This window comes from Pleuronectes platessa, chromosome 4 (assembly GCF_947347685.1).
Source record: "Pleuronectes platessa chromosome 4, fPlePla1.1, whole genome shotgun sequence".
In the NCBI taxonomy this organism is placed as follows: Eukaryota; Metazoa; Chordata; class Actinopteri; order Pleuronectiformes; family Pleuronectidae; genus Pleuronectes; species Pleuronectes platessa.
In genome coordinates, this window is record NC_070629.1 from 29,986,750 (window position 1) to 30,009,221 (window position 22,472).

Consider the following 22,472-nt stretch of genomic DNA (forward strand, 5'->3'; position numbering starts at 1 on the left):
CTAACAACTTCCGCATGACGACACACGCCCCGCCGGAAGTCGGGTATCGTACAAAATAAAATAAAATAAAACAAAATAAAATAGAAAAAATTTAAATAATATGAAATGAAAACAGATTGAATTCCTATTTAGTTCTCACGTTTTGTCATAAAAACCATAACGTCAGGGTTCCCTGCAGAGGAAGGTTCTGGGTTCTGGACTCATATTCCGTGTTAAATTAACACATTATATTATATTATATTATACTGCATTACATTGCATATTGCTATTTGACACTGTTCACTGTTTTGCATTTTGAATTTTACTTTTTACTTCACTTTTTATTTCTTTTATCTTTTATATATTTTTATGTAGATATCTTTATGTCTAAATAAATGTTACTTTGTATAAATATTAGAAATAGTGAGTAAATAAGAAGTAAATAGTGAGTAAATATATATTGTTTTTTTATTGCTTTTCTTATGTATGTTGTATTTATTGTGTTTTTATGTTTCTATGTTCATTGTATGCATCAATAACCAGAGCAAATTCCTGGTAGGTGTAAACCTACTTGGCAATAACTACTTTCTGATTCTGATTCTGATTCTGAAATCCTATTAGAGGCTGTTTGGTTGTTAGTCTACTGCTCCACCCTGTGGTTAAACTCCAGTATCACATGCAGGGGGTTACAGAGAGTTGATGTGCAGCTGATTGAATAATAATAAAGATTTAATGTTGTGTTCTCTTGTTCTACTTTAGAATCACTCCTTGAGTCTTCTTCCAATAATCATCAGTGCCTGTAATTATCTGTGTTTACATGTGAGACACTGAGCCTGACACATGTGTGTTCTCACTCTGATATGAAAATACATAAAGTCATAGGGCCTCGGTTGAAATCTATGAAAAGTCTTTAATCCACAAACAATAATCAAAATACATCATACTTCAATTTACAGTGAACTTATAAGAAATATCACATCTTTCTATTCTTGGTTTTGTCGTGAAATCACCAACTGATCTGAATAAAACACTCAGTTCCTGTAATGAACTGTCTTAATGTTCCTCTCATAAACGTGACTGAGTCTTTTCTATCTTATATGTGTTGGAAGCATAAAGTGTGACAAATATAGACAAGCTGTAGTCGATTATCTGAACAAAATAATACATTTGCATTCGGATTTCAAAACCTAAAAGCCCCTTATCTTCAAAATATAGAGAATAAAAATATAACAAATTGTACTTAACATATAGGAAGAGTGTAGAAGTTGCAGCTATTGGAGGAAGAAGTTCAAGTTAAAGTGAGTTAACAGTGTTTTCAGTCAGACAGAACCCGGTGTTGCTGATGTCATGGTTTGAAACAACAGTGTAATCAAAGCTGAACGTGGGAAGGAGAGTGAATCGTCCCTGGATGGACGTGAACCTCCAGCTGTTCAGTTTACAGCAGAATGTGATGAACTAATGAACCACAGAGACTCGTTCAATAGAGAGTTTTAAACCCAGATGAAACTAGAAGAGGGTGAGAACCACATGCACCCTGCAGCAGCAGCTCAGCGCTCATTGTAAACGTGTCTGTTTGTAAGGATTCTTATTTATTCCTCATGTCCAGTCAGAGTTTCCTCTGCGAGTCAGAGCTGAGATGTTGTTAAGTAACAAAGTTTTGAAATTGGAGTGTGATCAACTCAGTGCATTGAGAAGGAGAGCAAATCGTCCCTGGATGGAGTTGAACCACCAACCTTTCAGATAACAGCAGCAGACGCTGACCTATAGACTTTAGAGAGATTTGAATCAAAATGAAAGTAGAATGTTTTCCACACACATCTGATAGTGAGGAACTGTTTGACTCAGTGAACATTTCCTCAACTGTGTCTCTTTAGTTTCAGTGTGGTGACAGGACTCGGTTGGTACAGTCCTCTGTGGTCACACTGAGTCGTCCTTGTTCAGAACCATAGATCCACTGTTGTGTGTTGGAGACAGAAGACCAGTCTGAAGCAGCAGCTGAGCTGAGGGACATGAGGACGAGTCAGGGACGGCTCTGTGATGAGTCTGTCTTCCTCACAGACCTCAGGGTTTTCACCACCGCTCTTAGACACACATGCTTCTATAAATATGAGCACAATAAAAACTCTCAAAGGAGCATTATAGATAAGGAACAGTCCATAAATATGATGGAAGAAAACAACTCAGTCGACCCAGTTTGACACTTTGCCAGAAGCAACAATATATGGAGGAGCAGGGGGTGGAGCCTGACTACACACCCACCTGCACCCATTGGACGGTACCAGCTGTCAATCAAGCTTTATGATCTGTTTGACTCTAAATGATCATAATTCACTAAATAAACATCAGCTGTTTGAAGAAGACTTGAAACTAGAGACTGAGACATAAATTCCTTCATGTTATAGAGTGAGAAGAAGAGTCACTTTCTATTGAAACAACAAATACAGGACCGACTATGAAATAATGTTTAATTCTCATGGCTTGTCAGTCTAGGGGTATGATTCTCCCTTAGAATATATACAATAATCATAATATAATTTTGAATGATACAAGAATATCCTCAAATATGAAAGTCTTGGATTTGGAGATAGATTTACTCCATAAGGTTTCTTTCTCTTATATATGTCTGTAAAGAGAAGAGAAGAGAGGACATCCCTCATCTGTAGAGGAAACTCTGTTTATGGTCACATCCCATCACAACCAGTCTCAACTCCTCAGATCGATACTGAGGAGTTCAACATTATAACAGGATGTGTGTCAGGTGCTTCAAACCGAGTCCAGAGTTTCCAGAGTGTCAGTCAGAGCGTGTTGTTGAGTAATAAAGTTTTCAAATTGGAGTGTGATGAATTCAATGCTTTGGGATGGAGAGCAAATCGTCCCCGGACTTGAACCACCAACCTTTCAGATGAATGGGCCACAGAGACGTCTGTCATGAGTTCTTTCAGAGATTTGTTTATTAATTATTATCAATAGAGAGAAAGAAAAGAATGACTCCTGCAGTATAGACACAAGAAAATCTAAATCTTCTTTTCAGCTTCAAAGATGCAAGTTTTCAAAAATGTAACTAAACATGGATCTGACATCTTTACCCTGTTATGTTTTTATTAAATTTTTTAGTGTTCACTTTCCACCGTGTCCTTTTTTTTGTGCAACACTTTGCTCTCATATTTTTAGTTTGATGGTTAGCTCCACCCAGTGATTTACAGAAGTGAAACAGGAAGTGAGATTATATCAGTTTTTTGGGGAAACGCTGAGTCGTTCATTGGTTCAAGTTTTTCTATCCTCTCCTCAACTTCTCCTCCTTCTGCTGATCTCAGAGGGATTTCTGAATTCTAATTCAACGCCTCCCTATTTATATTTCTCATGAAAATCTGAATTTAATTTGGGTGAAAATTATAACTTCTATCGATTTTTTTAAGATTATTTAATCCAAAAACAAATCTCTTTCGTAAAGATTAAAATGATCCGATGTTTTATAGTTGTGAGATTTTAACAGGAAACTTGTGTAGAGACTTCATATGCTGTTTGTCATGTTTGTTTTGTGTGTCTACAAAAATGTTTTAAGAGGAGATTTAAAAGAACTCAATCTACAAGTCTTCTCTATTTGATCTGTTTTTGTGTGACTGAGGGAGTGTGTGTGTGACCTAGTGTACATGTGAGTGTGTGACTTAGTGTGTGAGTGAGTGTGTGAGTGAGTGTGTGACTGAGTGTGTGACTTAGTGTGCGAGTGAGTGTCCTGGTTTTTGTTTGTCTTGTGTAAATGAAAAGTTCTTTACAGATAAAGTCAGATTAATTGATTGATTGATTGATTGATTGATTGATTGATTGATTGATTGATTGACTGTTTAATAAATGAGGCTGTGAAGTAAATGTAGACAAATCAAGTTTTTGTGTCTGAAATGTTATGAACTATCATATTCTTTCTTTGTGCGATGTCTCAACTTCCTGTTTCTCTTCAACGAGGAGGTTTTTATTTTTGACTCATTCTAATTCTCAACTAGTCAAATAGATTTGTATCATGTTGTTGTGACAGTGGCTCAGTTGCAGGTTGGAGGGTTTTGGTGGAAGAGTGAGTGACACACACTTCCTGTGTAGTGTTACTGGGTCATCTGATTGCATCAAGGCAGCAGAAGAACACAGTGACACTCTCTCGCCCTGAGCTTCCGCTGTGATGAGACAGGAAGCAGCTTCAGTGAGCGAGGGAGTGAAGGACATGTGCCTCCTCATCATCACACTGCAGCAGCCAGAGGAACACACAGCTCTCATGTCCGAGTTCTCCAGGAAACATCATCTTCAAACGTCTGAGCCATGATCAAACGGAAACTGAGTAAGTTCCACGTCTCTGGTGCAGATGAGTGAAGTTGTTTTTATTAATAATCATCAGAGTCTAACTCTCTTATGATCTGTGATGTAAAAGAGATGAGACAAACACAGCAGGACTTTGTTTGTTCATTCACTGTGATGATGTTGATCTAAACATTACAGACATGCTCTTTATGTGAATTGAAGTATAATTACTATCTGAAAATACTCCATTACAAGTAGGGTTCCCTATCCAAAATCATACCGAATGATAAAGGGAAATATTAGCAGCAAATAAAATCTAATATTTCAAAAGTTGCAGTTGTTATTTGATCCATTGGTTCTCAGCCTCTGGCTCGGGGCCCTTCAAAGAGGCAACATGTAAACATGAGATGTGTACTGGGCGTTGGTGGAAAGTGGCCGAGTGGACGTGTGGACGAGGATTCTATCACGTGACGCACGTGAAACTGGACGAACACAAACATCTCAGGATGAAGAAGAGGAGCCGGACACGTAGAAGACGAAGACGTCCACTTGGAAACACGAGGAGATTCCAGATCTTCTGGTGATGAGGGCCGACACCGGACGAGCTGTAAACAACAACACTGATCTGTCCACAGCAGAGTTCATACGTCATGTCCCGCCTCCTGCTGCTCTACAGGCTCCGCCTCCTGCTGCTCTACAGGCCCCGCCCCTCGCCTGGATGTTCCCACATGTTCCTGTTGTTGTGAAGGAGTCGGACCGACAACCTGCTGCTGCTGCTACACAAACACCAACTACACAACATGTCCAGACCCAGCTGTAGAGACCTTTTCTGGAGTTCATGTCTGAAAACGGCTTCAGTGTTTTATGATGAGTCAGCGCAGAGGGGCTGAGTTTAGAGACTGGGATCCATTGAGTCTGGTGTCGCTGTGTGATGCTGTGTGATGCTGTGTGATAATGTGTGTGTTTGTGTGCATTGGCCCTTTGTCCACTGTTCCACTCACACTGTGGTGTTTTTGGTTGATTGTAAACGAGGCATAAACGAGTCTTTGTGCAGCATCAATGGACACTGGTGCGTCTGAGGGCGGAGTTTAGCTCAGAGCTAAGAAAAGACAGCGAGTGTCACTGTCTGCTCGCTGTTCACACTTACCCATGATGCATCTGAGGGCCGCTCATTCAGTCGGGTTCGGCCTGAAGCGTCACATCAGTGGACACGTCGCTGTGCTGCAGCTTCTCTCAGGTCACAGCCTCAGCCCAGAGGAGCCGGCCAGCGATGAGCGACCACACTCAAGTGTCACACCTCAACCCAACAGCTAATATTGAGAAACACTCTCTGACTCCAAAAGGATATTTTACCCTCACTCTTGTGCGGGGGGGGGGGGGGGGGAGAGTGGCTGTTTCCTGTCAACTGGGTTTCTCTCACTCCTCTGACCTTTGACCCAGAAGCTCTCCAAGACTTTTGCCCTTGTTATTTGTGTAAAGTTTGAAGTGAAACATTGATAAATATCTTTCTTCTTTCTCTCTGTCTTACAAGTCTCCAGGTTCAGGCCCTGACTCAGTTTGATCTCAATGTTCTGGACGTGACATGAGCAGTGAAACAGGACGACCCGACCAGGGACCGTTAATCTGAGTCGTTAAATATGTCAGAGGAGGAGAATTCTTTCTCTGCTGTGAGAAAATGAGAGTTGTCTCACTCCAGGAATGTTGTTGTTGTAGCCTTTAAACTCTCATCGGGTTCTATTCTGATCCGCGGCCCCTGGAGATCTCTCAGCAGTGTTTTATTATGTCCCCCCCCCCCCCCAACCCCTCCATTTCCTCAGCTAAATATAGACAAATGATCCTGAGAAAAAAGATGCTGGAGGTGCACATGCAAAGAAGCTGAGTTTAGTTTTTTGATTTTATTTCACTGAAAGTTTATCAGGGAATCTGCGTGAGGAGATAAATGATAATCTGACTTTGAGAGTGTATTAATAAACGTATTAATGAACTGTTTCCTTCTCTCTCCAGGTTTCAAGTGGTTTGGGAGCCTCACCAATCTCTCCGCCCGCCGCTCCTCATCCCCGGGCAAAATCCAGGCAACCCCAGAGCATGATGGGAGCCTCTGTGGGGCCAAACCAGCAGCAGCTGGGGACCAGTCAGTGGACGACATGGAGTCGTGCCTCCACAGCCCCGGCTACGCCCGCTCCAGTGACATGTACACACATGTGGGCACTGTGCCCCGCAGCGACAGGCAGAAGAAGAGCTTCAGGGGTCTGAAGGAAAAGATGAAGAGGAGGAAAGAGGAGGAGGAGGATGGGGGGGTGAGTGGAGGGCAGGGCCAGTCCAAGGCGGGGGAACAAGTCCCAGACTCCCTCCTGCTCAGTGCCCTGTCCAGCCTCACTGTGAGCAGTCCGGACCGGCCTCTGCCTGCAGCGTGCCGGCCGCTGCCCGCCACTCCGACACCCAGCCCGGCCTCACCTTTGACCTCAGGCCCCGAAGGCTTCAGTCGTCCTCCAGGAGAACTCGATAAGAGCCGAGACGCACCGTCCAGGAGCAGGGATGCTTTAGAAACCAGTAGACCTGTGAAATATCCATCGAACATGGCCACTAACGGACCCAAAGTGGCTCCAGCGCAGGACGTGTACGTCCCGATGGACCCGATTACTGAGGCAGCTCGAGACGACCCAAGAGGGAAGCAGCACAGAGACACAGCTCAGGAGCCCAGGAGCCCCGGGGACGGTCCCCAGGACGTGAGGTGAGGACGGTTCACTGAAGGTTCCTAGAGGCTCGGTCTGGGTCTGGGTTTCAAACCTGTGACCTTGGAGCTGATGACACGAGAACTGAGGCTTTAAAACAAGAAAGAATCAGGGTCAGGTCTAGTGTCATTAGAAGCTTTATGTTTGAAAATCAAATGGATCAAACAATGAAACGGTTTAATTTCAGAAAACATTTGAATTGAGTTTGTTTTTAAGTTAAGTACTGACAGAATCTAAAATAAATGAAAGAATATTTCAAAAATATATTTTCAATATATTATTGATTAACAATATACAGAATGGGTTGATGGTGAATCCAGGGAAACTAAAGAATTTTAAATGAATTCAGATTTAACTCTTTCATTTATAGTAATTACTCATACTTCTCTATACCAACGCGTAAAAACACGATAATGACGCGTGACTGAAGTTTTGTTTTACGAAAAGAAACATTTTAAATAAAATAATAATAAATGAACGCGTCCTAAATAAATAACATCGATCACAGTAAAAAAAAGTGATTTGCCACCGGGCATGCGCAGCGCGTCCCCGCCTGCCAGTCCGCTCAAAGTGAGCTGCTGGAGAGGTTCGGCGGGAGTGAGCGTGCGGGACCGTGCGGGACCGTGCGGGACAGGATGAGTGGAGCCGGGGACAGAGGGTCGGTCCGCTGCGGAGCCGGAGGACGGAGGTGAGAGGAGCGGGTTCCGTTGTGATGAAGGTCCGAGTCATGGGGGGGGGCAGCCGCAGGACTGAGATCCACTGACGATCGAACAGTGATCGATGATCGAGGTGTGATCGATTATTGCTGCGTGTGATCAGTGCTCGATGATTCCAGACTAGTGACGTTAGTTTGAAAGTTGTGAGAAAAAACCGTAAAAGGTTTTGCAGCGACCAGTTCAAAGTCAGGCAGTGAGTGTGATTGTGTGTCTGTGTGTGTGTGTGTCTGTGTGAGTGAGTGAGTTTGTGTGTCTGTGTGTTACATAAGTGGGGGAACTGGATCCTGTCAGAATAGTGATAAGCCTTTTTAGTCAGAGATGCTTCAGCCTGTTTCACTCAGTCTGACCTGAGTCACACCTGACGCTGACCTCTGACCTCTCACTGTCATACAGGAGTGTCTGAGGCCTTTTCAAACTAAAACGATCTCTGTCGTCTTCATACCAGTTTCCAGAGACAGGTTGTCTACCTCATTGTTTGTGTTTCTCAGCTCTGAATCTCACGCTCGAGGCACCGGACCCGACCGGACTGACTCAGAATGCAGATTCCTCTCTCTCCACTTTCTATCCAGTAATGAAGCCAGTACACCTCGGACTGGGCGCCGCCATCTTGTTCTGGTCGGTCCGCTAACGACCAGTCGCAGCAGAAGTGCTTCGACCTTGACTTTCATTCCAACAGAGTTTGGTTGGACTCGTCGTCTCTGTAGTAAACAGCTTCAGCTCTGTGAGGACACGTGGAGCTGGTGTCATGTTTGGTTATTATGGGAGCGTGTGTGTCTGTTTGTGTGCGTGCGCGTGTCTGTGTGTCTTTGTGAGGACTTCTTTGAGATGTATGCGTTAATGCTGCTGCAAACTAGAGGATTTTCAAATATTAATTCATTTTAAAAACACAGTATCCAACATAATGATGTAACCGATGCTTAATATGTTAATAGTGAACAAACAGACACACACACACAAGTTTGTCCTTGTCTACACGCTACAGGAAACAAAAGTCTTATTTACGCGGTCGGCAGCAAAGTTTCGGTTCTAAACTTTTCTGAAGTTTCTAAAGTTTCTAAAGTTTCTGCTCACTCAACCAATTGCTGCACCTTTAATATGAGAATCTTCTTGATAATTACGATTCTAAATAGTAGAGGTTCCGATTCAATCAATAACCTGAAGATTATGTCTGTGACCCCGATCCAGTGTTCTGCAGGTGTTACAGTATTTTGAATGGTCCTCACTTTGTGACACAGGCTCAGAGGAATCGAACTCCCGGGTTTTCCTCTCCTCTGAACTCAAATTAAGTTGTTGAAGGTTTTGGTCAGGGAGCTGCATTACATCACTGTCCAGTGTCCTCACTGGAGGGTGGAAGTGTGTGAGAGAGCTGCTGGCCTCAGAGGCAGGAAGTGCTGTAAACTTGATGCTTGTTTTGGGGAATGCAGCCCTGAGGTGGAGGGAGTTTCCACAGAGCAGCTCCGAGTCGCTCTGGAACACGACAGTGATGCAGAGGCTCTGGACTCATCCAACACAGATCAGAGCTGCACCAACTGGGGTTCACTGGGTTCTGTGTGGTTCTCTGTGGTTCACTGTGATCCACTGGGTTCTCTGGGGTTCTCTGTGGTTCTCTGGTGTTCACTGGGTTCACTGGGGTTCTCTGTGGTTCTCTGTGGTTCACTGTGGTTCTCTGTGGTTCTCTGTGGTTCACTGATGTTCACTGGGTTCTGTGTGGTTCTCTGTGGTTCTCTGTGATCCACTGGGTTCTCTGTGGTCCTCTGTGGTTCACTGTGGTTCTCTGTTGTTCTCTGTGGTTCTCTGTGGTTCACTGTGATCCACTGGGTTCTCTGTGGTTCTCTGTGATCCACTGGGTTCTCTGTGGTTCTCTGTGATCCACTGGGTTATCTGTGGTTCACTGTGGTTCTCTGTGGTTCACTGGGGTTCTCTGTGGTTCTCTGTGGTTCACTGTGGTTCTCTGTGGTTCTCTGTGGTTCACTGTGGTTCTCTGTGGTTCTCTGTGGTTCACTGTGGTTCTCTGTGGTTCACTGTGGTTCCCTGTGGTTCTCTGTGGTTCTCTGTGGTTCACTGTGGTTCTCTGTGGTGCTCTGTGGTTCTCTGTGATCCACTGGGTTCTGTGTGGTTCTCTGTGGTTCACTGTGGTTCTCTGTGGTTCACTGTGGTTCTCTGTGGTTCTCTGTGGTTCTCTGTGGTGCTCTGTGGTTCTCTGTGGTTCTCTGTGGTTCTCTACCACAAATTTCAACGAACCTCTGTTTGATTGTTTGTGAAATGTATGAACAGATACATGTTAGTTTTCAAACACATATAAACTGTACACTACATAGATATCGGCCCATATATCACAATCAATTTGTGTTACTCCCCAACATCAGGGTTGTGTACATCAAACCTGTTTCCTTAATGTTTCTTATTATTTCATGAGCTGTTTTCTTTTCGCCGACTTCATCTCAGAAACATAAAAGTTGAGTTGTTGAGTTGTTGAGTCAGAACATGATCAGATACATGTGCTTCCTGTCCGGCCTCACAGAGCGACCCACATCTACCCTCATCGTGAATAAATCATTACACATCATCACACAATGATGAGCGATGAGTTCAGGGACCAACAGGGACAATCACACTGTCAGGGAGTCAAGAGTATATGTTTTATGTGTGTGTGTGTGTGTGTGTGTGTTTCAGTGTGTGTGTGTGTGTGTGTGTGTGTGTTGGCTCTGTGCTCTCTGGGCTTGTGCTTGGGAACGAAAGGTCACCTCCCCTGACGTTACTCAAGGAAAATATGCAGCATGTTGAGGAAGAGCAGAGTGACCAGAAAACAAATAAAAAGAGGTTCACACTCCCATCGTAACCAGCATCGAACCCCCGGTGGTTTTCTCACGTCAGGTGAAAAGTCTCAGCAGGCGTCTGAAACACCGCTGCAGACACGAGGCTTCACGCGGCTGCAGAGATGTTCCCCGGCCTCCACGGAGAAGTTTGTTGTGTTACAAGATGTAGCTGGGTGGTGTCACACTAACGGGTGTTGTGCTTGAGCAAGAGGACGCACACGTCCACGTCTTCCATCGTTACTGTTGTGTTACGGGTTGTGTGTGAAGTGTGTGACGTGATTAGTCATAAATAATTTCACATTTGTCCCGCTGCTTCCTGTGAGTTCAAACTAAAGCTCAAATTAATCAGTTGGTAGAAATCGGCTGAAATTAGACTTTCGTTAAACTGTAAAATATCAAACCTCAATTATATTTCTTTGTTATTATGGTTTGATAACCCTTAACTCTAACCCTTAGGAAATATTGAGGATTTAAAAATACATGTTTATCTTTATCTAACATTCCTTTGTTTATCAGTTGAGTTGCAGCCTGATACTCAAGCACTGGACGCCATAAATAAACAAATCAAATCCATTACTAAATAAAATAAAGATGGACGACATGATGGCTCCCAAAAGTGAAGCCGCCTCCTCCATGTTGGCAGACGGGACCTGGACTAAACTGAAAGATCAAAGTATACGTAAAAATAACGTTTAGTTTGTGTAATTTTAGGAAGTTCTTATCACACCGTGTAGAAATAGAGCTCACGTGACTGTGTCATGTTTGTAACGTGTGCTCGTCATGTGTGTTTCAGGCCGGGTCACGTGACAGACGGCAGTGGAGAGTATGTGAAGGTGAGTTTCACCGGTCCTCACAAAGTCAATGGGCTGTTTGAGGGTTAAGACTTGTTGTTATGTTCAGGCATTTAGTTTTGGATGGTTCATTTTAGGGTAAGTAGCTAGGGAGTGTGTGTGTGTGTGTGTGTGTGTGTGTGTGTGTGTGTGTGTGTGTGTGTGTGTGTGTGTGTGTGTGTGTGTGTGTGTGTGTGTGTGTGTGTGTGTGTGTGTGTGTGTGTGTGTGTGTGTGTGTGTGTGTGTGTGTGTGTGTGTGTGTGTGTGTGTGTGTGTGTGTGTGTGTGTGTGTGTGTGTGTGTGTGTGTGTGTGTGTGTGTGTCCTAAAACAAAACAAACAAAAGCATTCCCAGTCCATCCCTGGTGCAAACACTTGATATACAGTATTTTGTGTGTGGGGGGGGGGGGGTTGTTTTGTTTGTATAAAGACACGATACACAAAGCTCCTCTGAGTGATGCCCCCTCGTTGCCACAGGGACGAGACCCCAGCATGGGTCTGGGTCTCGGGCCCCTGGTGCCGCCAGTGTGGGAATGCCAGAGCTGTCCTCCCTCGCCCCGTCCCTCTCCCCGTCCCTCGCCCGTCCCTCGCCCCGTCCCTCGCCCGTCCCTCGCCCGTCCCTCGCCCGTCCTGTCCCGTGTTAACACACTTTCCCCCGGACAGCGAGCGGAGGAGCAGGATGACTCTCGTTCCCTCAGAGGACAAAACGAAAGTTTGTTGTTCCAGATGAAGATGGGATTTTCACCCAATGCCAACATGATGGGTTCATCCTCTCTTGTGTTTGTTTTGTGTGTGTGTGTGTGTGTGTTTTGTTATCTGATTGTGTGTCTGTGATGCTCTTTAAGTTCTCCAAGGGGAAGTTCTGGTTGGAGCCGCCGTCAGAGACACAGAGGAAGCAGCTGGAGGAGGAGCTGAAGCTGAGCAGCACGAACCTGAAGAGCAACGTCTGGTACCACGGACACATCCCCTGGGAGGTGTGCCCCACAACACACACACACACACACAACACACACACAGACACACACATTGTGCACTTTTGTCCCCTGGTGGCTGGCTGCAGTGAAGGTCACAAACCTCGCCTCCTCCATGTTAGCAGATAGGACATTGACTAAAGTATAAAAAACCTGAGTAGTCGTTAAATAAATGTTTCTCAAAGATGGTTCGTGTTATTTTAGGTAGTTCTTGTCTCACTGGTGTATGTGAATGAAGTGTCCTAAATTGGACTAAAGTTAGCATTTTGAAGTTTGTGCCTCGTTTCTGAGAAGTGGAGATGCGTCTTCCGTCTTTATTTATAAGTCCATGATGTGCAAGTTCTGCAAAGTTAAAAAGTCAAAGTCATATGACAGAATATCCAGCAGCAACTCTGCCCCCCCGCTAACAAAGTCCGGTAAAGTGAGAGCAGGTGCTGTGGTTTTAATACACCTGTCAGAAGTGGTTGACCAATCACAACAGAGGGGGCTTTATCGGGATGGGGGGGGGGGGCCTTAAAGAGACAGGAGCTCAAACCAAGAGGCTGAAAAGAGGAAGAGGAACATGTTTTTTTAGGAGGTGCTATTTGTTATGACATTTGCTACATATCCATTATTAGCAACATGTCACACAGATAACATGAAGCTGCCTCCTCAGGTGTCGGAGAGCCTCGTGGGGAAACATGGCGACTTCCTCATCCGAGACTCCCAGTCCAGTCAGGGAGACTTTGTCCTCACCAGCCACTGGGAGGAGAAGACGCTTCACTTCCTCATCAGGAAGACGGTGGTTCAGGCTGGTGAGACGTTCACCCGGGTCCAGTACAGCCTGGGGGGGGGGACCTTTGACACCTTACCGGCCCTCGTCCACTTCCACGTGGGCAGCCGGGCGGCTCTGACCCCGTGGAGCAGCGCTCAGATCCATCAGCCAGTTCACAGGACGCTGCCACTCAGTTACCTGGAGACGGCGTTCTGCACCGTCAGCAGCCAGCGCCCCGACCCCGGGGGGGCGAGGACCGGCAGCTCGGGTGGAGAGGACAGGATCCGTCCCAGGAGGTGAGGCTTCACCCACACTTCACAACAACACATGGGACTGGTGTCACAGTTCACTAGTCACGTGATTTAAAAATCAGCACAGACATAATGTCCTCCTGTGATCTGTCTCTGTCCTTGTCTGTCTCCGTGCAGTCCTTCCTCTCTCGTCCACAGGGGGACAGACATGAGCAGAGGACAGGACGAGCAGACTCTGTCGACTTCAGGAGAATCAACTCTCACTTCTCCAAACATCAACAGTGAGTTTTATTCTAATCTCATCCAGGTCTTCAGTACACGATTCATAGATCGTTTCACAAAACACTGCTTAGCATTAGCTTTACGTATTAATTATAATGGTAAAATAAATAAACAAACCACTACACACAAGAAAGGAAGTGAAAAGGTTTGTGTGTCGGCTCGGGGGTGAAATTAAGAAGTTCCAAATCCTTTATTGTTATGAAATCCATCATTAGATCTCAACTAAAAACTATTACTTAGGTCAAGCTTTAAAAAACTTATGTTCATACATTTTGGAGAGTTATTAGATGAATAAATTCATAAACATGATCTCTAAGACGTGTTTGGTTTGTATGTCATGTGAATCCTATGAGTCTTAAGATGCGGAGCTCCCTTGTGCTTCATTACACTCTCTCTTTTTTTTTTTTTAATGGTCCACAAAACAGACAATCTTTAAAAATGCGAATTACTCACATCGGAAAACAAGAGTTAATAACAGTCCTTCTTTGCCGTGTCATCTTCCACCTCCAGCCCCACGGCCCAGAAGCCCTTGCTACCCTCCGACAGCCCTTGTGGCTCCATCTCCATCCTTCTCCAGGAGCTTGAACACCTCTCAGGCCACCTCCTCCCCGAACAGCACCCTCACCAGACAGCGTAACAACAGATACCATCAGAAGCAGGACCCTCCGTCCTCTGATGGAGACGGAAGCTGCTACACGGAGCTGTACCCTGGTCCTCAGAGCTATGTGGAGAGGCTGTGGGCAGAGGATGGGACGCTGGGCCCGGACCCACTGAGGCTGGAGCACGGGAACGTGTACTTTTCACCCGTAGTGGAGGAGGTTTCTTCTTTCAAACCGAGCAGGTACAAGTCCCCGCTGATGCCTGAACAGAATAAGCCTTTGGAGGTTGGAATTCTGCGAAGAGTGAAGGAGCTTCTGGCTGAGATGGACCCCAGGACTGCAGCCAAACATATCACCAAGGCCGACTGCATGGTACTGTGTAAAGCTGCTCTAATCAATATCCACTAGTCACTGTCACGGGGTCGTCTGTGAACGTGATCATTTCTTTGAAATTTGTCAGTACAGGTTTAGGTGGACTCCAGGATGAACTAATTAGATTTTGTTGGTTAAAGGTCAATGTGGCTGTGGCCTCAGAAAACAAGTTCCTTTCCTGGCTTTTTGTATTTTAAATTTCCAGAAGCTTTACTTACAAAAACTACAATGATCAGCCTGTGGTTTTACGCCTCCACCAGCCAGTGCAGGTTCAGTTTACTGCCTCAAAGGCCGTTACATATATGTGAATATGGGCAATACAAATAAAATTTGATTGATTGATTGATTGATACCTAACATCTGACAGTAAGGTGATAACACACAACTTTTTGATCATACAACTGCTAACTGCTAAACAAAATAACAAAATACAGACACTGCTGGTGGGTTACTGGGCATTAAATCACACATCGAATACCAAGAACCACATTCAGGAGTGGTCCAATAAGTGTATCTCTGTTTCTCAGGTGGCAAGGATTCTGCCGGTGACTCCGGAGGTGCAAAGGATGATGGGAGTCAGCTCTGGGATAGAGCTGCTCACGTTGCCACATGGCCAGCAGCTGAGACTGGACCTGCTGGAGAGGTGAGGAAGAAATCCTCATGGATATCAGTCCCCTTAACGTGGTTTTGTTACCTGAATTCAACCCTGACTGCAGTGACTGAAGACTTCCTGACGACCTCTCTCTCTTCAGGTTCCACACCATGGCCATCATGCTGGCGGTGGATGTGTTGGGCTGCACCGGGACGAACGAGGAGCGAGCCGGTCTGCTCTACAAGATCATCCAAATCGCCGCCGAGCTCAAGAGCACCATGGGAAACATGTTTGGTTTTGCTGCCGTCATGAGAGCTCTCGAGATGCCGCAGGTAAGCAGGCTTCTCTCAGACTGTTGGGTGGAGGTAGTGGTGGGTGGAGGTACTGGTTGTTGGAGGTACTGGTGGGTGGAGGTAGTGGTGGGTGGAGGTACTGGGGTGTGGAGGTACTGGTGGGTGGAGGTACTGCATGTTTCCCTGTCTGATATTTAACCAGGTCTTCCGTCCTCCAGGTGTCTCGTCTGGAGCAGATGTGGACGGCGTTACGGCAGCGACACACAGAGGGCGCTATTCTCTACGAAAAAACTCTAAGGCCGTTCATGAAGAGCCTCAATGATGGGAGAGGTAGAGGCCCTTCTTAACCACCCCCCCCCCCCCCGGTTATAAAATGACTCTCTCACCTCTCTTCTTCCACCTAAAGCTGACTCTGTGTGTGCGTCTGTCTCCCCTCAGAAAGTTGTCCGCTGTCCAACACCACCTTCCCCCATGTCCTCCCCCTCTTGTCTCTGCTGGAGAGGAGTGTGGCGGTGGGTGAGGGGACGGAGCCATGGGAGACGGCGGATGTCGGCATGGACGTGGTCATGTTCCACTTGGGGGCGGCGAGGACCATCGCACAGCTGGGGGGCATCTACCAATCCAACGCTCAGAGCAAACTACAAGGTGAGCAAAGTCAAAGGAGGACACACTCCAGGCTGTGGCGTGGTGTCGGTCTGTGTGGGTGCTGCATGGTGGGTCCTGGATAAGAAACCGTCTGAAACCAGCAAAGACATTTAACCTTTAAACTGGTGTTGCAGGTTTCCAGGAGCAGGCCGAGGTCCTGGAGCTCTTCCTCACCGACTTCCAGCTGAGGTTGCTGTGGGGTAGCAGGGGAGCCCCGGAGAGCCAGGCTCTGCGATACACCAAGTTCGACCAGGTGCTGACGGCCTTGTCCAACAAGCTGGAGCCGCCTCTCAGATCACACTGACCTCAGATCTGGACCAGTGGCCTGTCGCATTCTCCCCAATGGAGTATGTTCTCAATGAAACCTAACTCAAGCTTACAAGCTTCAAAGTGGTTCTGATACTTAATGGTTTGTTTTTGTACTATGTTTAAAACCAAGCCCAACTGGTCTGACTCGGGCTGGGAGATAAATGGACGACCAGAACAAGAGAAACAAGATCATTCAAAGACTTTATGACTCATCAGTTATTCTTTTAGAACATAGATTTCTCTGTTTCCCTGGAATACTGTTAAAGATGGAAATGAACTGACCCTGAACACAATGGTACATCCCACAGGTACACAACATTTCTACTACCTTACATAGAGTCAAAGTCTAATCTGTACATATAATATATTACATTGCATTTTATCAGACATATCCAGGTCCATCGGTGCATCATTAATATGTAAATGTGTCTTAGCAGAGGACTTCATCTGTTCTACATTGAACTCAATATTAACATAGGACATATCATATCAGATATGAGTGTAAACAATGTGGTTTGGTGCTTTTGTTCCCGAGATGAGGCTGAGCCTCCGTGTGTCGATTGGTTAATATATAGAAATGTTGTTGATCTTAAGGCTGGACCTTCCCCTGAATTTACAAGTTCACCAACTGTATCTTATATTGTAAAACCAAATAACATAATATCTGCATTCATAACATTGTATTATTTTGCATTCTGACTACTTAAATGTGTTCATAAAGATATTTCTACTATTTTCACGTTATCGGGTTTGGATTTTTTAACCTTTTTTCTTATCTCACATCATAACTGTTTAGAATGGAATGAGATGAAGGAGCTGAAAATGAACTGAACCTAAATAAATGAGTACATCACACAGGTACACAACTTTTCTCCTACCATACATAGTGTTAACATCTAATCTCTATATAGAATATAATACATCGATGTGAGCAAGGAGGGGGTTTGGAGAGCACCTCCAGCTGAACCAGGGACAGTTGGCAGAGCTCCCTGGACTAAAGGCACCAGGAGAGCAGCCGCGAGGGACAGGGAAGACAAAGCTGAGCCTTCACCAGGACAGAGGACACTTATGGACATGCTAAGTTTAGGTATTTTAATTTGTGTTTGCCTTTTCTGATCACAAGCAAATAAAGATGTTGAAACCTGAGTGGTTTGGGTTACTCATTTATCCTGTGAGTAACCCGCTGTAGATGAGTCAACGCACCTCGCAGGTGGACACATAGGAAACTGCAACACGACACACACACTCTCACACACACACACACTCACACTAGAATACTTCACCTTGAAAGAATCAAAGAACTAAAGGACTCAAAGCTTGACGTTGATCCAACTCCTTTGAACTGATGTTGGTTGCAATCCAACATCAGTGGTTTATTGAACTATAAGAAGAGGATCAATTTTATCATCTTTAAAATTTAAGATCAATTCAATTTACTCATGAACGAACCAACAAAGAGAATTTTGAGGACTGAGGAAGTTGAAGAGACCGGAGACAAAGAGGAGGAAATGGAGACGATTATAGAGCTTGATGTTTTATTGACTCCATTTCAATAATTGAATATTTCAATAATTCTGGTCGAAATGTATAAGATTATTCAAAAACGTCATACATTATTTATAAAAACATATTCATGGATTGATTATATGAGCAAGAATAAACATGAATGAACACAACAATACACTGAGATGTATTTTACGCGATGCTGGCGCCATTTTGTGTTCGCGTTGCGGATGTCGGCAGCCTTTGAAGTTAATTTAATTTATATTGTAGATTTAATAACGGAGCAAAGAGGTGAAAATAACCACAGCAAACCTAATGCTGGTTTCTACAGGGAATGAAGAGCCGGAACCCAGTCCCTGAGTCACGTGTCCCTCTTCAGGTCCACATCTGTTACACCTGCAGCATGAGGACACAGATAAACTGGACCAGCTGAGTCTGGAGAACCACCTTCTGAGAACAACGAGCTACAAGATGATCTTCAGGATGCTCTACATGAGAAATACCATACTCATCAAGCTCTCATCTCCCAGCAGCAGGAGGTAACAGACTCTGACCATCTGACTCTGGATAGTTGCCAACTGGCTTCTGAGAGCAATAAGTTAAAAGGTTATCTCGAGGATGCTCTACGTGAGTCAGCTCGCTCGAGGAGGAATTTAAGAAGGAGAGAGCCCAGCTCTACTAAAACAATTAGATGGCCTACAGACCGCCTCAGCAGATGCAGAGGATGGAGAGCAAACACATCAGAGCTCTATCTCTATTTTTCCTATAATAATCATATTGTCCTTTGATTCCTTTGTATACCACAAAATAAAAATACTCAATATGTTCATTGTCTTTTCTTATTAGGAGGAATCAAATCAATATATTATCCTGTCCATGATTATTTTCTATCCATCTAGATATGGATAAATGCACATGTACTGGTATATTTATTTCTTTACCCATATGATTTATATTGGTGTCTAAATGAGATGTTGACACGCACACATCATATTAACTCGTGGTTGTGTTTTAATTCATGTTCATAACTTCAGTTTATCACCGCACTTCAAACACAGGCTCTTTGTGAAAATAACGAATAAGCGACAACATCCGGAACCTGCGTCACTCCGACCTGTGAGCCTCCAACGTGTCTCCAGGTGCCTCATGGGAAATGTAGTCCTCCTCACACTGCTACATGTTTCTCCACGTCGTCCGGGAAGCAGAAGAAACTACAAACTGAGCGGTGGTCGCTGGAGCAAGTCCAACATGGTGCTCGTCCGCTGTGCGCTGTTTTTATTCCTCTGCAACCCGGTGTGCGCAGTTTTCCAGAAACTCTACTGCGCCATTTCAGAAAGCTGCGACTGCGACTTCAGACCGCGCATCAGAGGTACGGCTAGCTAGCCTGAATGACTTCCTGTTAGCCTGCTAGCTAGCCTGAATGACTTCCTGTTAGCCTGCTAGCTAGCCTGAATGACTTCCTGTTAGCCAGCTAGCTGCACACACAGGATTAAAGTTCGTTTGTTCAGTGAACGGAAACTCGAACGTGGCTGATTAGTTTGGTTCGCGAGCAGGAAGAGGTCACTCACCGACATGTTAGTGACCGTGTCCAGAAAGAGACAGATTCTTACTCAACAGCTAACATGCTATGCTAGCTGCGGGGGCGGGGCCACTTGCCCAGGCTGAAATCTGATTGGCCAATGTGCTGTCACTAATAGTTAAAACAACAAACTTACCAGACAAGGTTCCCGAATATGAAGTAATTAATAGATGAAGAAGTAAACAGTTTGCAATGACATCGCTTTTCTGTAGTTCTACAGTTACATGTTTCTACATTCATTTATTTATTTGTGTACATCTATATTTTGACATTTATTTACACAATTCTACATTAACTCGTTTATTCTTTTCTATATTTCTACATTTATTTATTAACTTTTTGTATTTCTGTGTCTGTATGTTAATTAGGTGGGTGTGTTTAACTCTTTGTTTACAGTGGTGATCAGGTCAGTCACTGTGGAGCTTGGCAGGAAGTGAAGAAATGAATAGTTTCATCTAGAAATAAAGAAATAGCCTTTTCTATTGCGAACTTTGTTTTATTACCATTTATTTAGATATATGATTATTTATTTCTTTGTAGTCGCATCTTGCCCCAGAAACTGAGTGAAGTCTGAGTAGTTCTTCATTGTTTCTGGGACTTTTAGTTTGTGTGTGTTCTTTGCTCCTTGAAGAGTTTTAACATTATGTTGTCATCACTCAACAGTTGAGGATTATGTGTTAACATTAAAATCACGCATGTCTTTTATTTCCCATGACCAGACTTGGAGTGGGACCTCTACAAGAATGTCTACGGTCAACACCTGGCCCAGGACATCGTGTCAGAGGCGGTGGCCAGTTTCCTCCAGAATAAAAGCCCCGATCGCCCCCTGGTGCTGTCCTTCCACGGCTCCTCTGGGACAGGGAAGACACTGGTCAGCTCCATGCTGGGAACTCATCTGTATGGATCAGCTATGAGCAGCCCATTCATCCACCAGTTTGTTCCCACGCTGCACTTCCCAGTGCCTCAGCGGGTCAATGAGTACAGGGTAAGTGAGGGGATGAGTCTGAAGATCTGATCCAGACGAGCTGTGAAAGCTTCCTACAGAAAGACAGATGTGGTCTGATGGACATGTCCCCCCTCTGGTGTGCAGGAGGAGTTGAAGCTCTGGGTGCAGGGGAACCTGACGGAGTGCGCACGCTCCATCTTCCTGTTTGACGAGATGGAGAAGATGCCCTCAGGCCTCATCGATGTCCTGGAGCCCTTCCTCGGTCCTTCTCACGTCGTGTTCCGCACCAACTACCGCAAGGCCATCTACGTCTTCATCAGGTAAAGAGCAGCCCACACACAGTCTATACATTTATAACTGGAGTCTTCACTATGAGAAAACACATCGTATAAATATGATTTTGATATGATAATGTGTGTGTTTCCCCCGCAGCACCACAGGAGAGGAGGTGATAAACAGACTGAGTGTGGAGAACCGTCGGGCTGGACGGGACCGAGAGGAGATCAGGTTGTCCGACCTGCAGGACGACATCGCACAGTCGGTCTACAACAACACCTCAAGTGAGTCGCACACATCTGGATCCTTTCACACAACTTTTAAGAATTCTGTGTCTGGATGAACATAGTTATACTTTGAATATTAATAAACAGGTGAACAGATCTTTGTGCAGCTGCAGATCTTCACTTTGTATCTCAAGTCGGCCGTTCAGGACTTATTCCCAGTTTGACCAGTTGTCTCTCGGACTCAAAGATTAACTGATGGAATTTCCTAAGAATCTGTGGAAGAAACCTCCCAGTCAATAGAACAGAACCTTCATATTCATATTCATTAGCCAATAGACCATAATTATCTGTATAACTCTGCTCAGTGATGAAACGGCCTCTTGTCTTTGCTCCGTTGAGAAAACGAGTGGATTTGCTGGAACGCTCCTGTGACATTAAGTCTGAGTTTCTTCCTCCAGGCGGCTTCTTCCACTCCAGCATCATCCAGCAGAAGCTCATCACCCGCTTCGTTCCCTTCCTGCCGCTGAGCCGCCGCCACGTCGAGCGCTGCGTCCACTCGCAGCTCTGCCAGCTGGACCGGTGTGGCCGCAGTGACGTGGTGGAGGCAGTGGGGGGCGACATGGTTTACACTCCTGCTCCGGGACAATACTTCTCCACCACCGGCTGTAAGGCCGTCTCCGCCAAAATCAACATCTTCCTGTGAGCCGGGGTGTTGACTTTCTTTTTTTAATGACTGACAGGGAAACTCCCCCTGAGGTGAAGAACTGAACGTTTGCCTGAACGAGTTTCTGCCACGTGGAGGTCAGAGGTCAGAGGTCAGAGCAGCGGAGATTCACGGTGGAGGAGGCCTCCAGTGCTTTAACCAAACAGGAGAGTTTGTTCCCTGAGCTTTGTTCAGCGTCTGAACCCGGGACACGTCTCCGTCTCTACCTCAAACCCATCACAAAGAATCTCAATGACACTCATCTGTGGCCACCGACACAATATCAATACTTCAAATTAGTAAATTAATGAACAAAAATGACCTAAGTGATAATGATCATATGGAGGAGGAAGCTGGATCCGATCACGAGAGGTCACAGGAGACACGGGTTTCAGCTGCTGGACGTTTTAGTGCCTTGCTCATCTGTTGGCATCCAACAGCAAAAAGAAAGGGACCCGGCCTATTTGATCTATAATGTGGTTTCTGCTCTGTGATCATAGTTTTAGAAAAGAAGAGAGAGTTGAAAAAAATTCCATAAAGACTTTTTAACGTTTGAAATATTTATTTAGTGATAACTCCTTCGTGCTCCAGTGACAGACTTAGTTTGTTGTTTACTATGAAAGAGCGTTCAGAAGTGAACTCATAAACTCTCAAAGTGTTAAACCTTAAAACGATGGAACAAACAATGAAAAAAAAAAACATGATTCATTTAAAAAAGAGACGTAAAGTTAAGTCTGTGTCACTTCCTGTCAGATCCAGGAAATCATGGATAACTATTTTATCTTAACAGCAAGAACTTTTAGAAATAAGAAATC

General features: G+C 44.9%; 2 protein-coding genes across 3 annotated transcripts; both read left to right on the forward strand.

Moving 5' to 3' along the window:
- The first annotated feature begins 3,813 nt into the window (after positions 1–3,813).
- On the forward strand, positions 3,814–17,159 carry sh2d3cb (SH2 domain containing 3Cb). Of its 2 annotated transcripts, XM_053419974.1 has the most exons (12): positions 3,814–4,303; positions 6,268–6,994; positions 11,321–11,360; positions 12,201–12,329; positions 12,982–13,376; positions 13,509–13,612; positions 14,124–14,584; positions 15,112–15,227; positions 15,337–15,508; positions 15,688–15,799; positions 15,908–16,114; positions 16,249–17,159. In XM_053419974.1, the coding sequence occupies exons 1-12, from the start codon at positions 4,285–4,287 to the stop codon at positions 16,416–16,418; spliced, it is 2,652 nt and encodes an 883-aa protein (XP_053275949.1). In that variant the 5' UTR covers positions 3,814–4,284; the 3' UTR covers positions 16,419–17,159. The 2 variants fall into 2 exon arrangements, with proteins under 2 accessions (XP_053275949.1, XP_053275950.1); XM_053419975.1 differs by lacking the exons at positions 3,814–4,303; positions 6,268–6,994 and adding an exon at positions 7,591–7,683.
- A 1,909-nt stretch (positions 17,160–19,068) lies between these two features.
- tor2a (torsin family 2, member A) lies at positions 19,069–22,215 on the forward strand. The gene is made up of 5 exons (XM_053420019.1): positions 19,069–19,295; positions 20,225–20,490; positions 20,596–20,771; positions 20,884–21,011; positions 21,413–22,215. Exons 1-5 carry the CDS (start codon positions 19,073–19,075, stop codon positions 21,655–21,657), a joined length of 1,038 nt encoding a protein of 345 aa, XP_053275994.1. The 5' UTR covers positions 19,069–19,072; the 3' UTR covers positions 21,658–22,215.
- Positions 22,216–22,472: the final 257 nt, after the last annotated feature.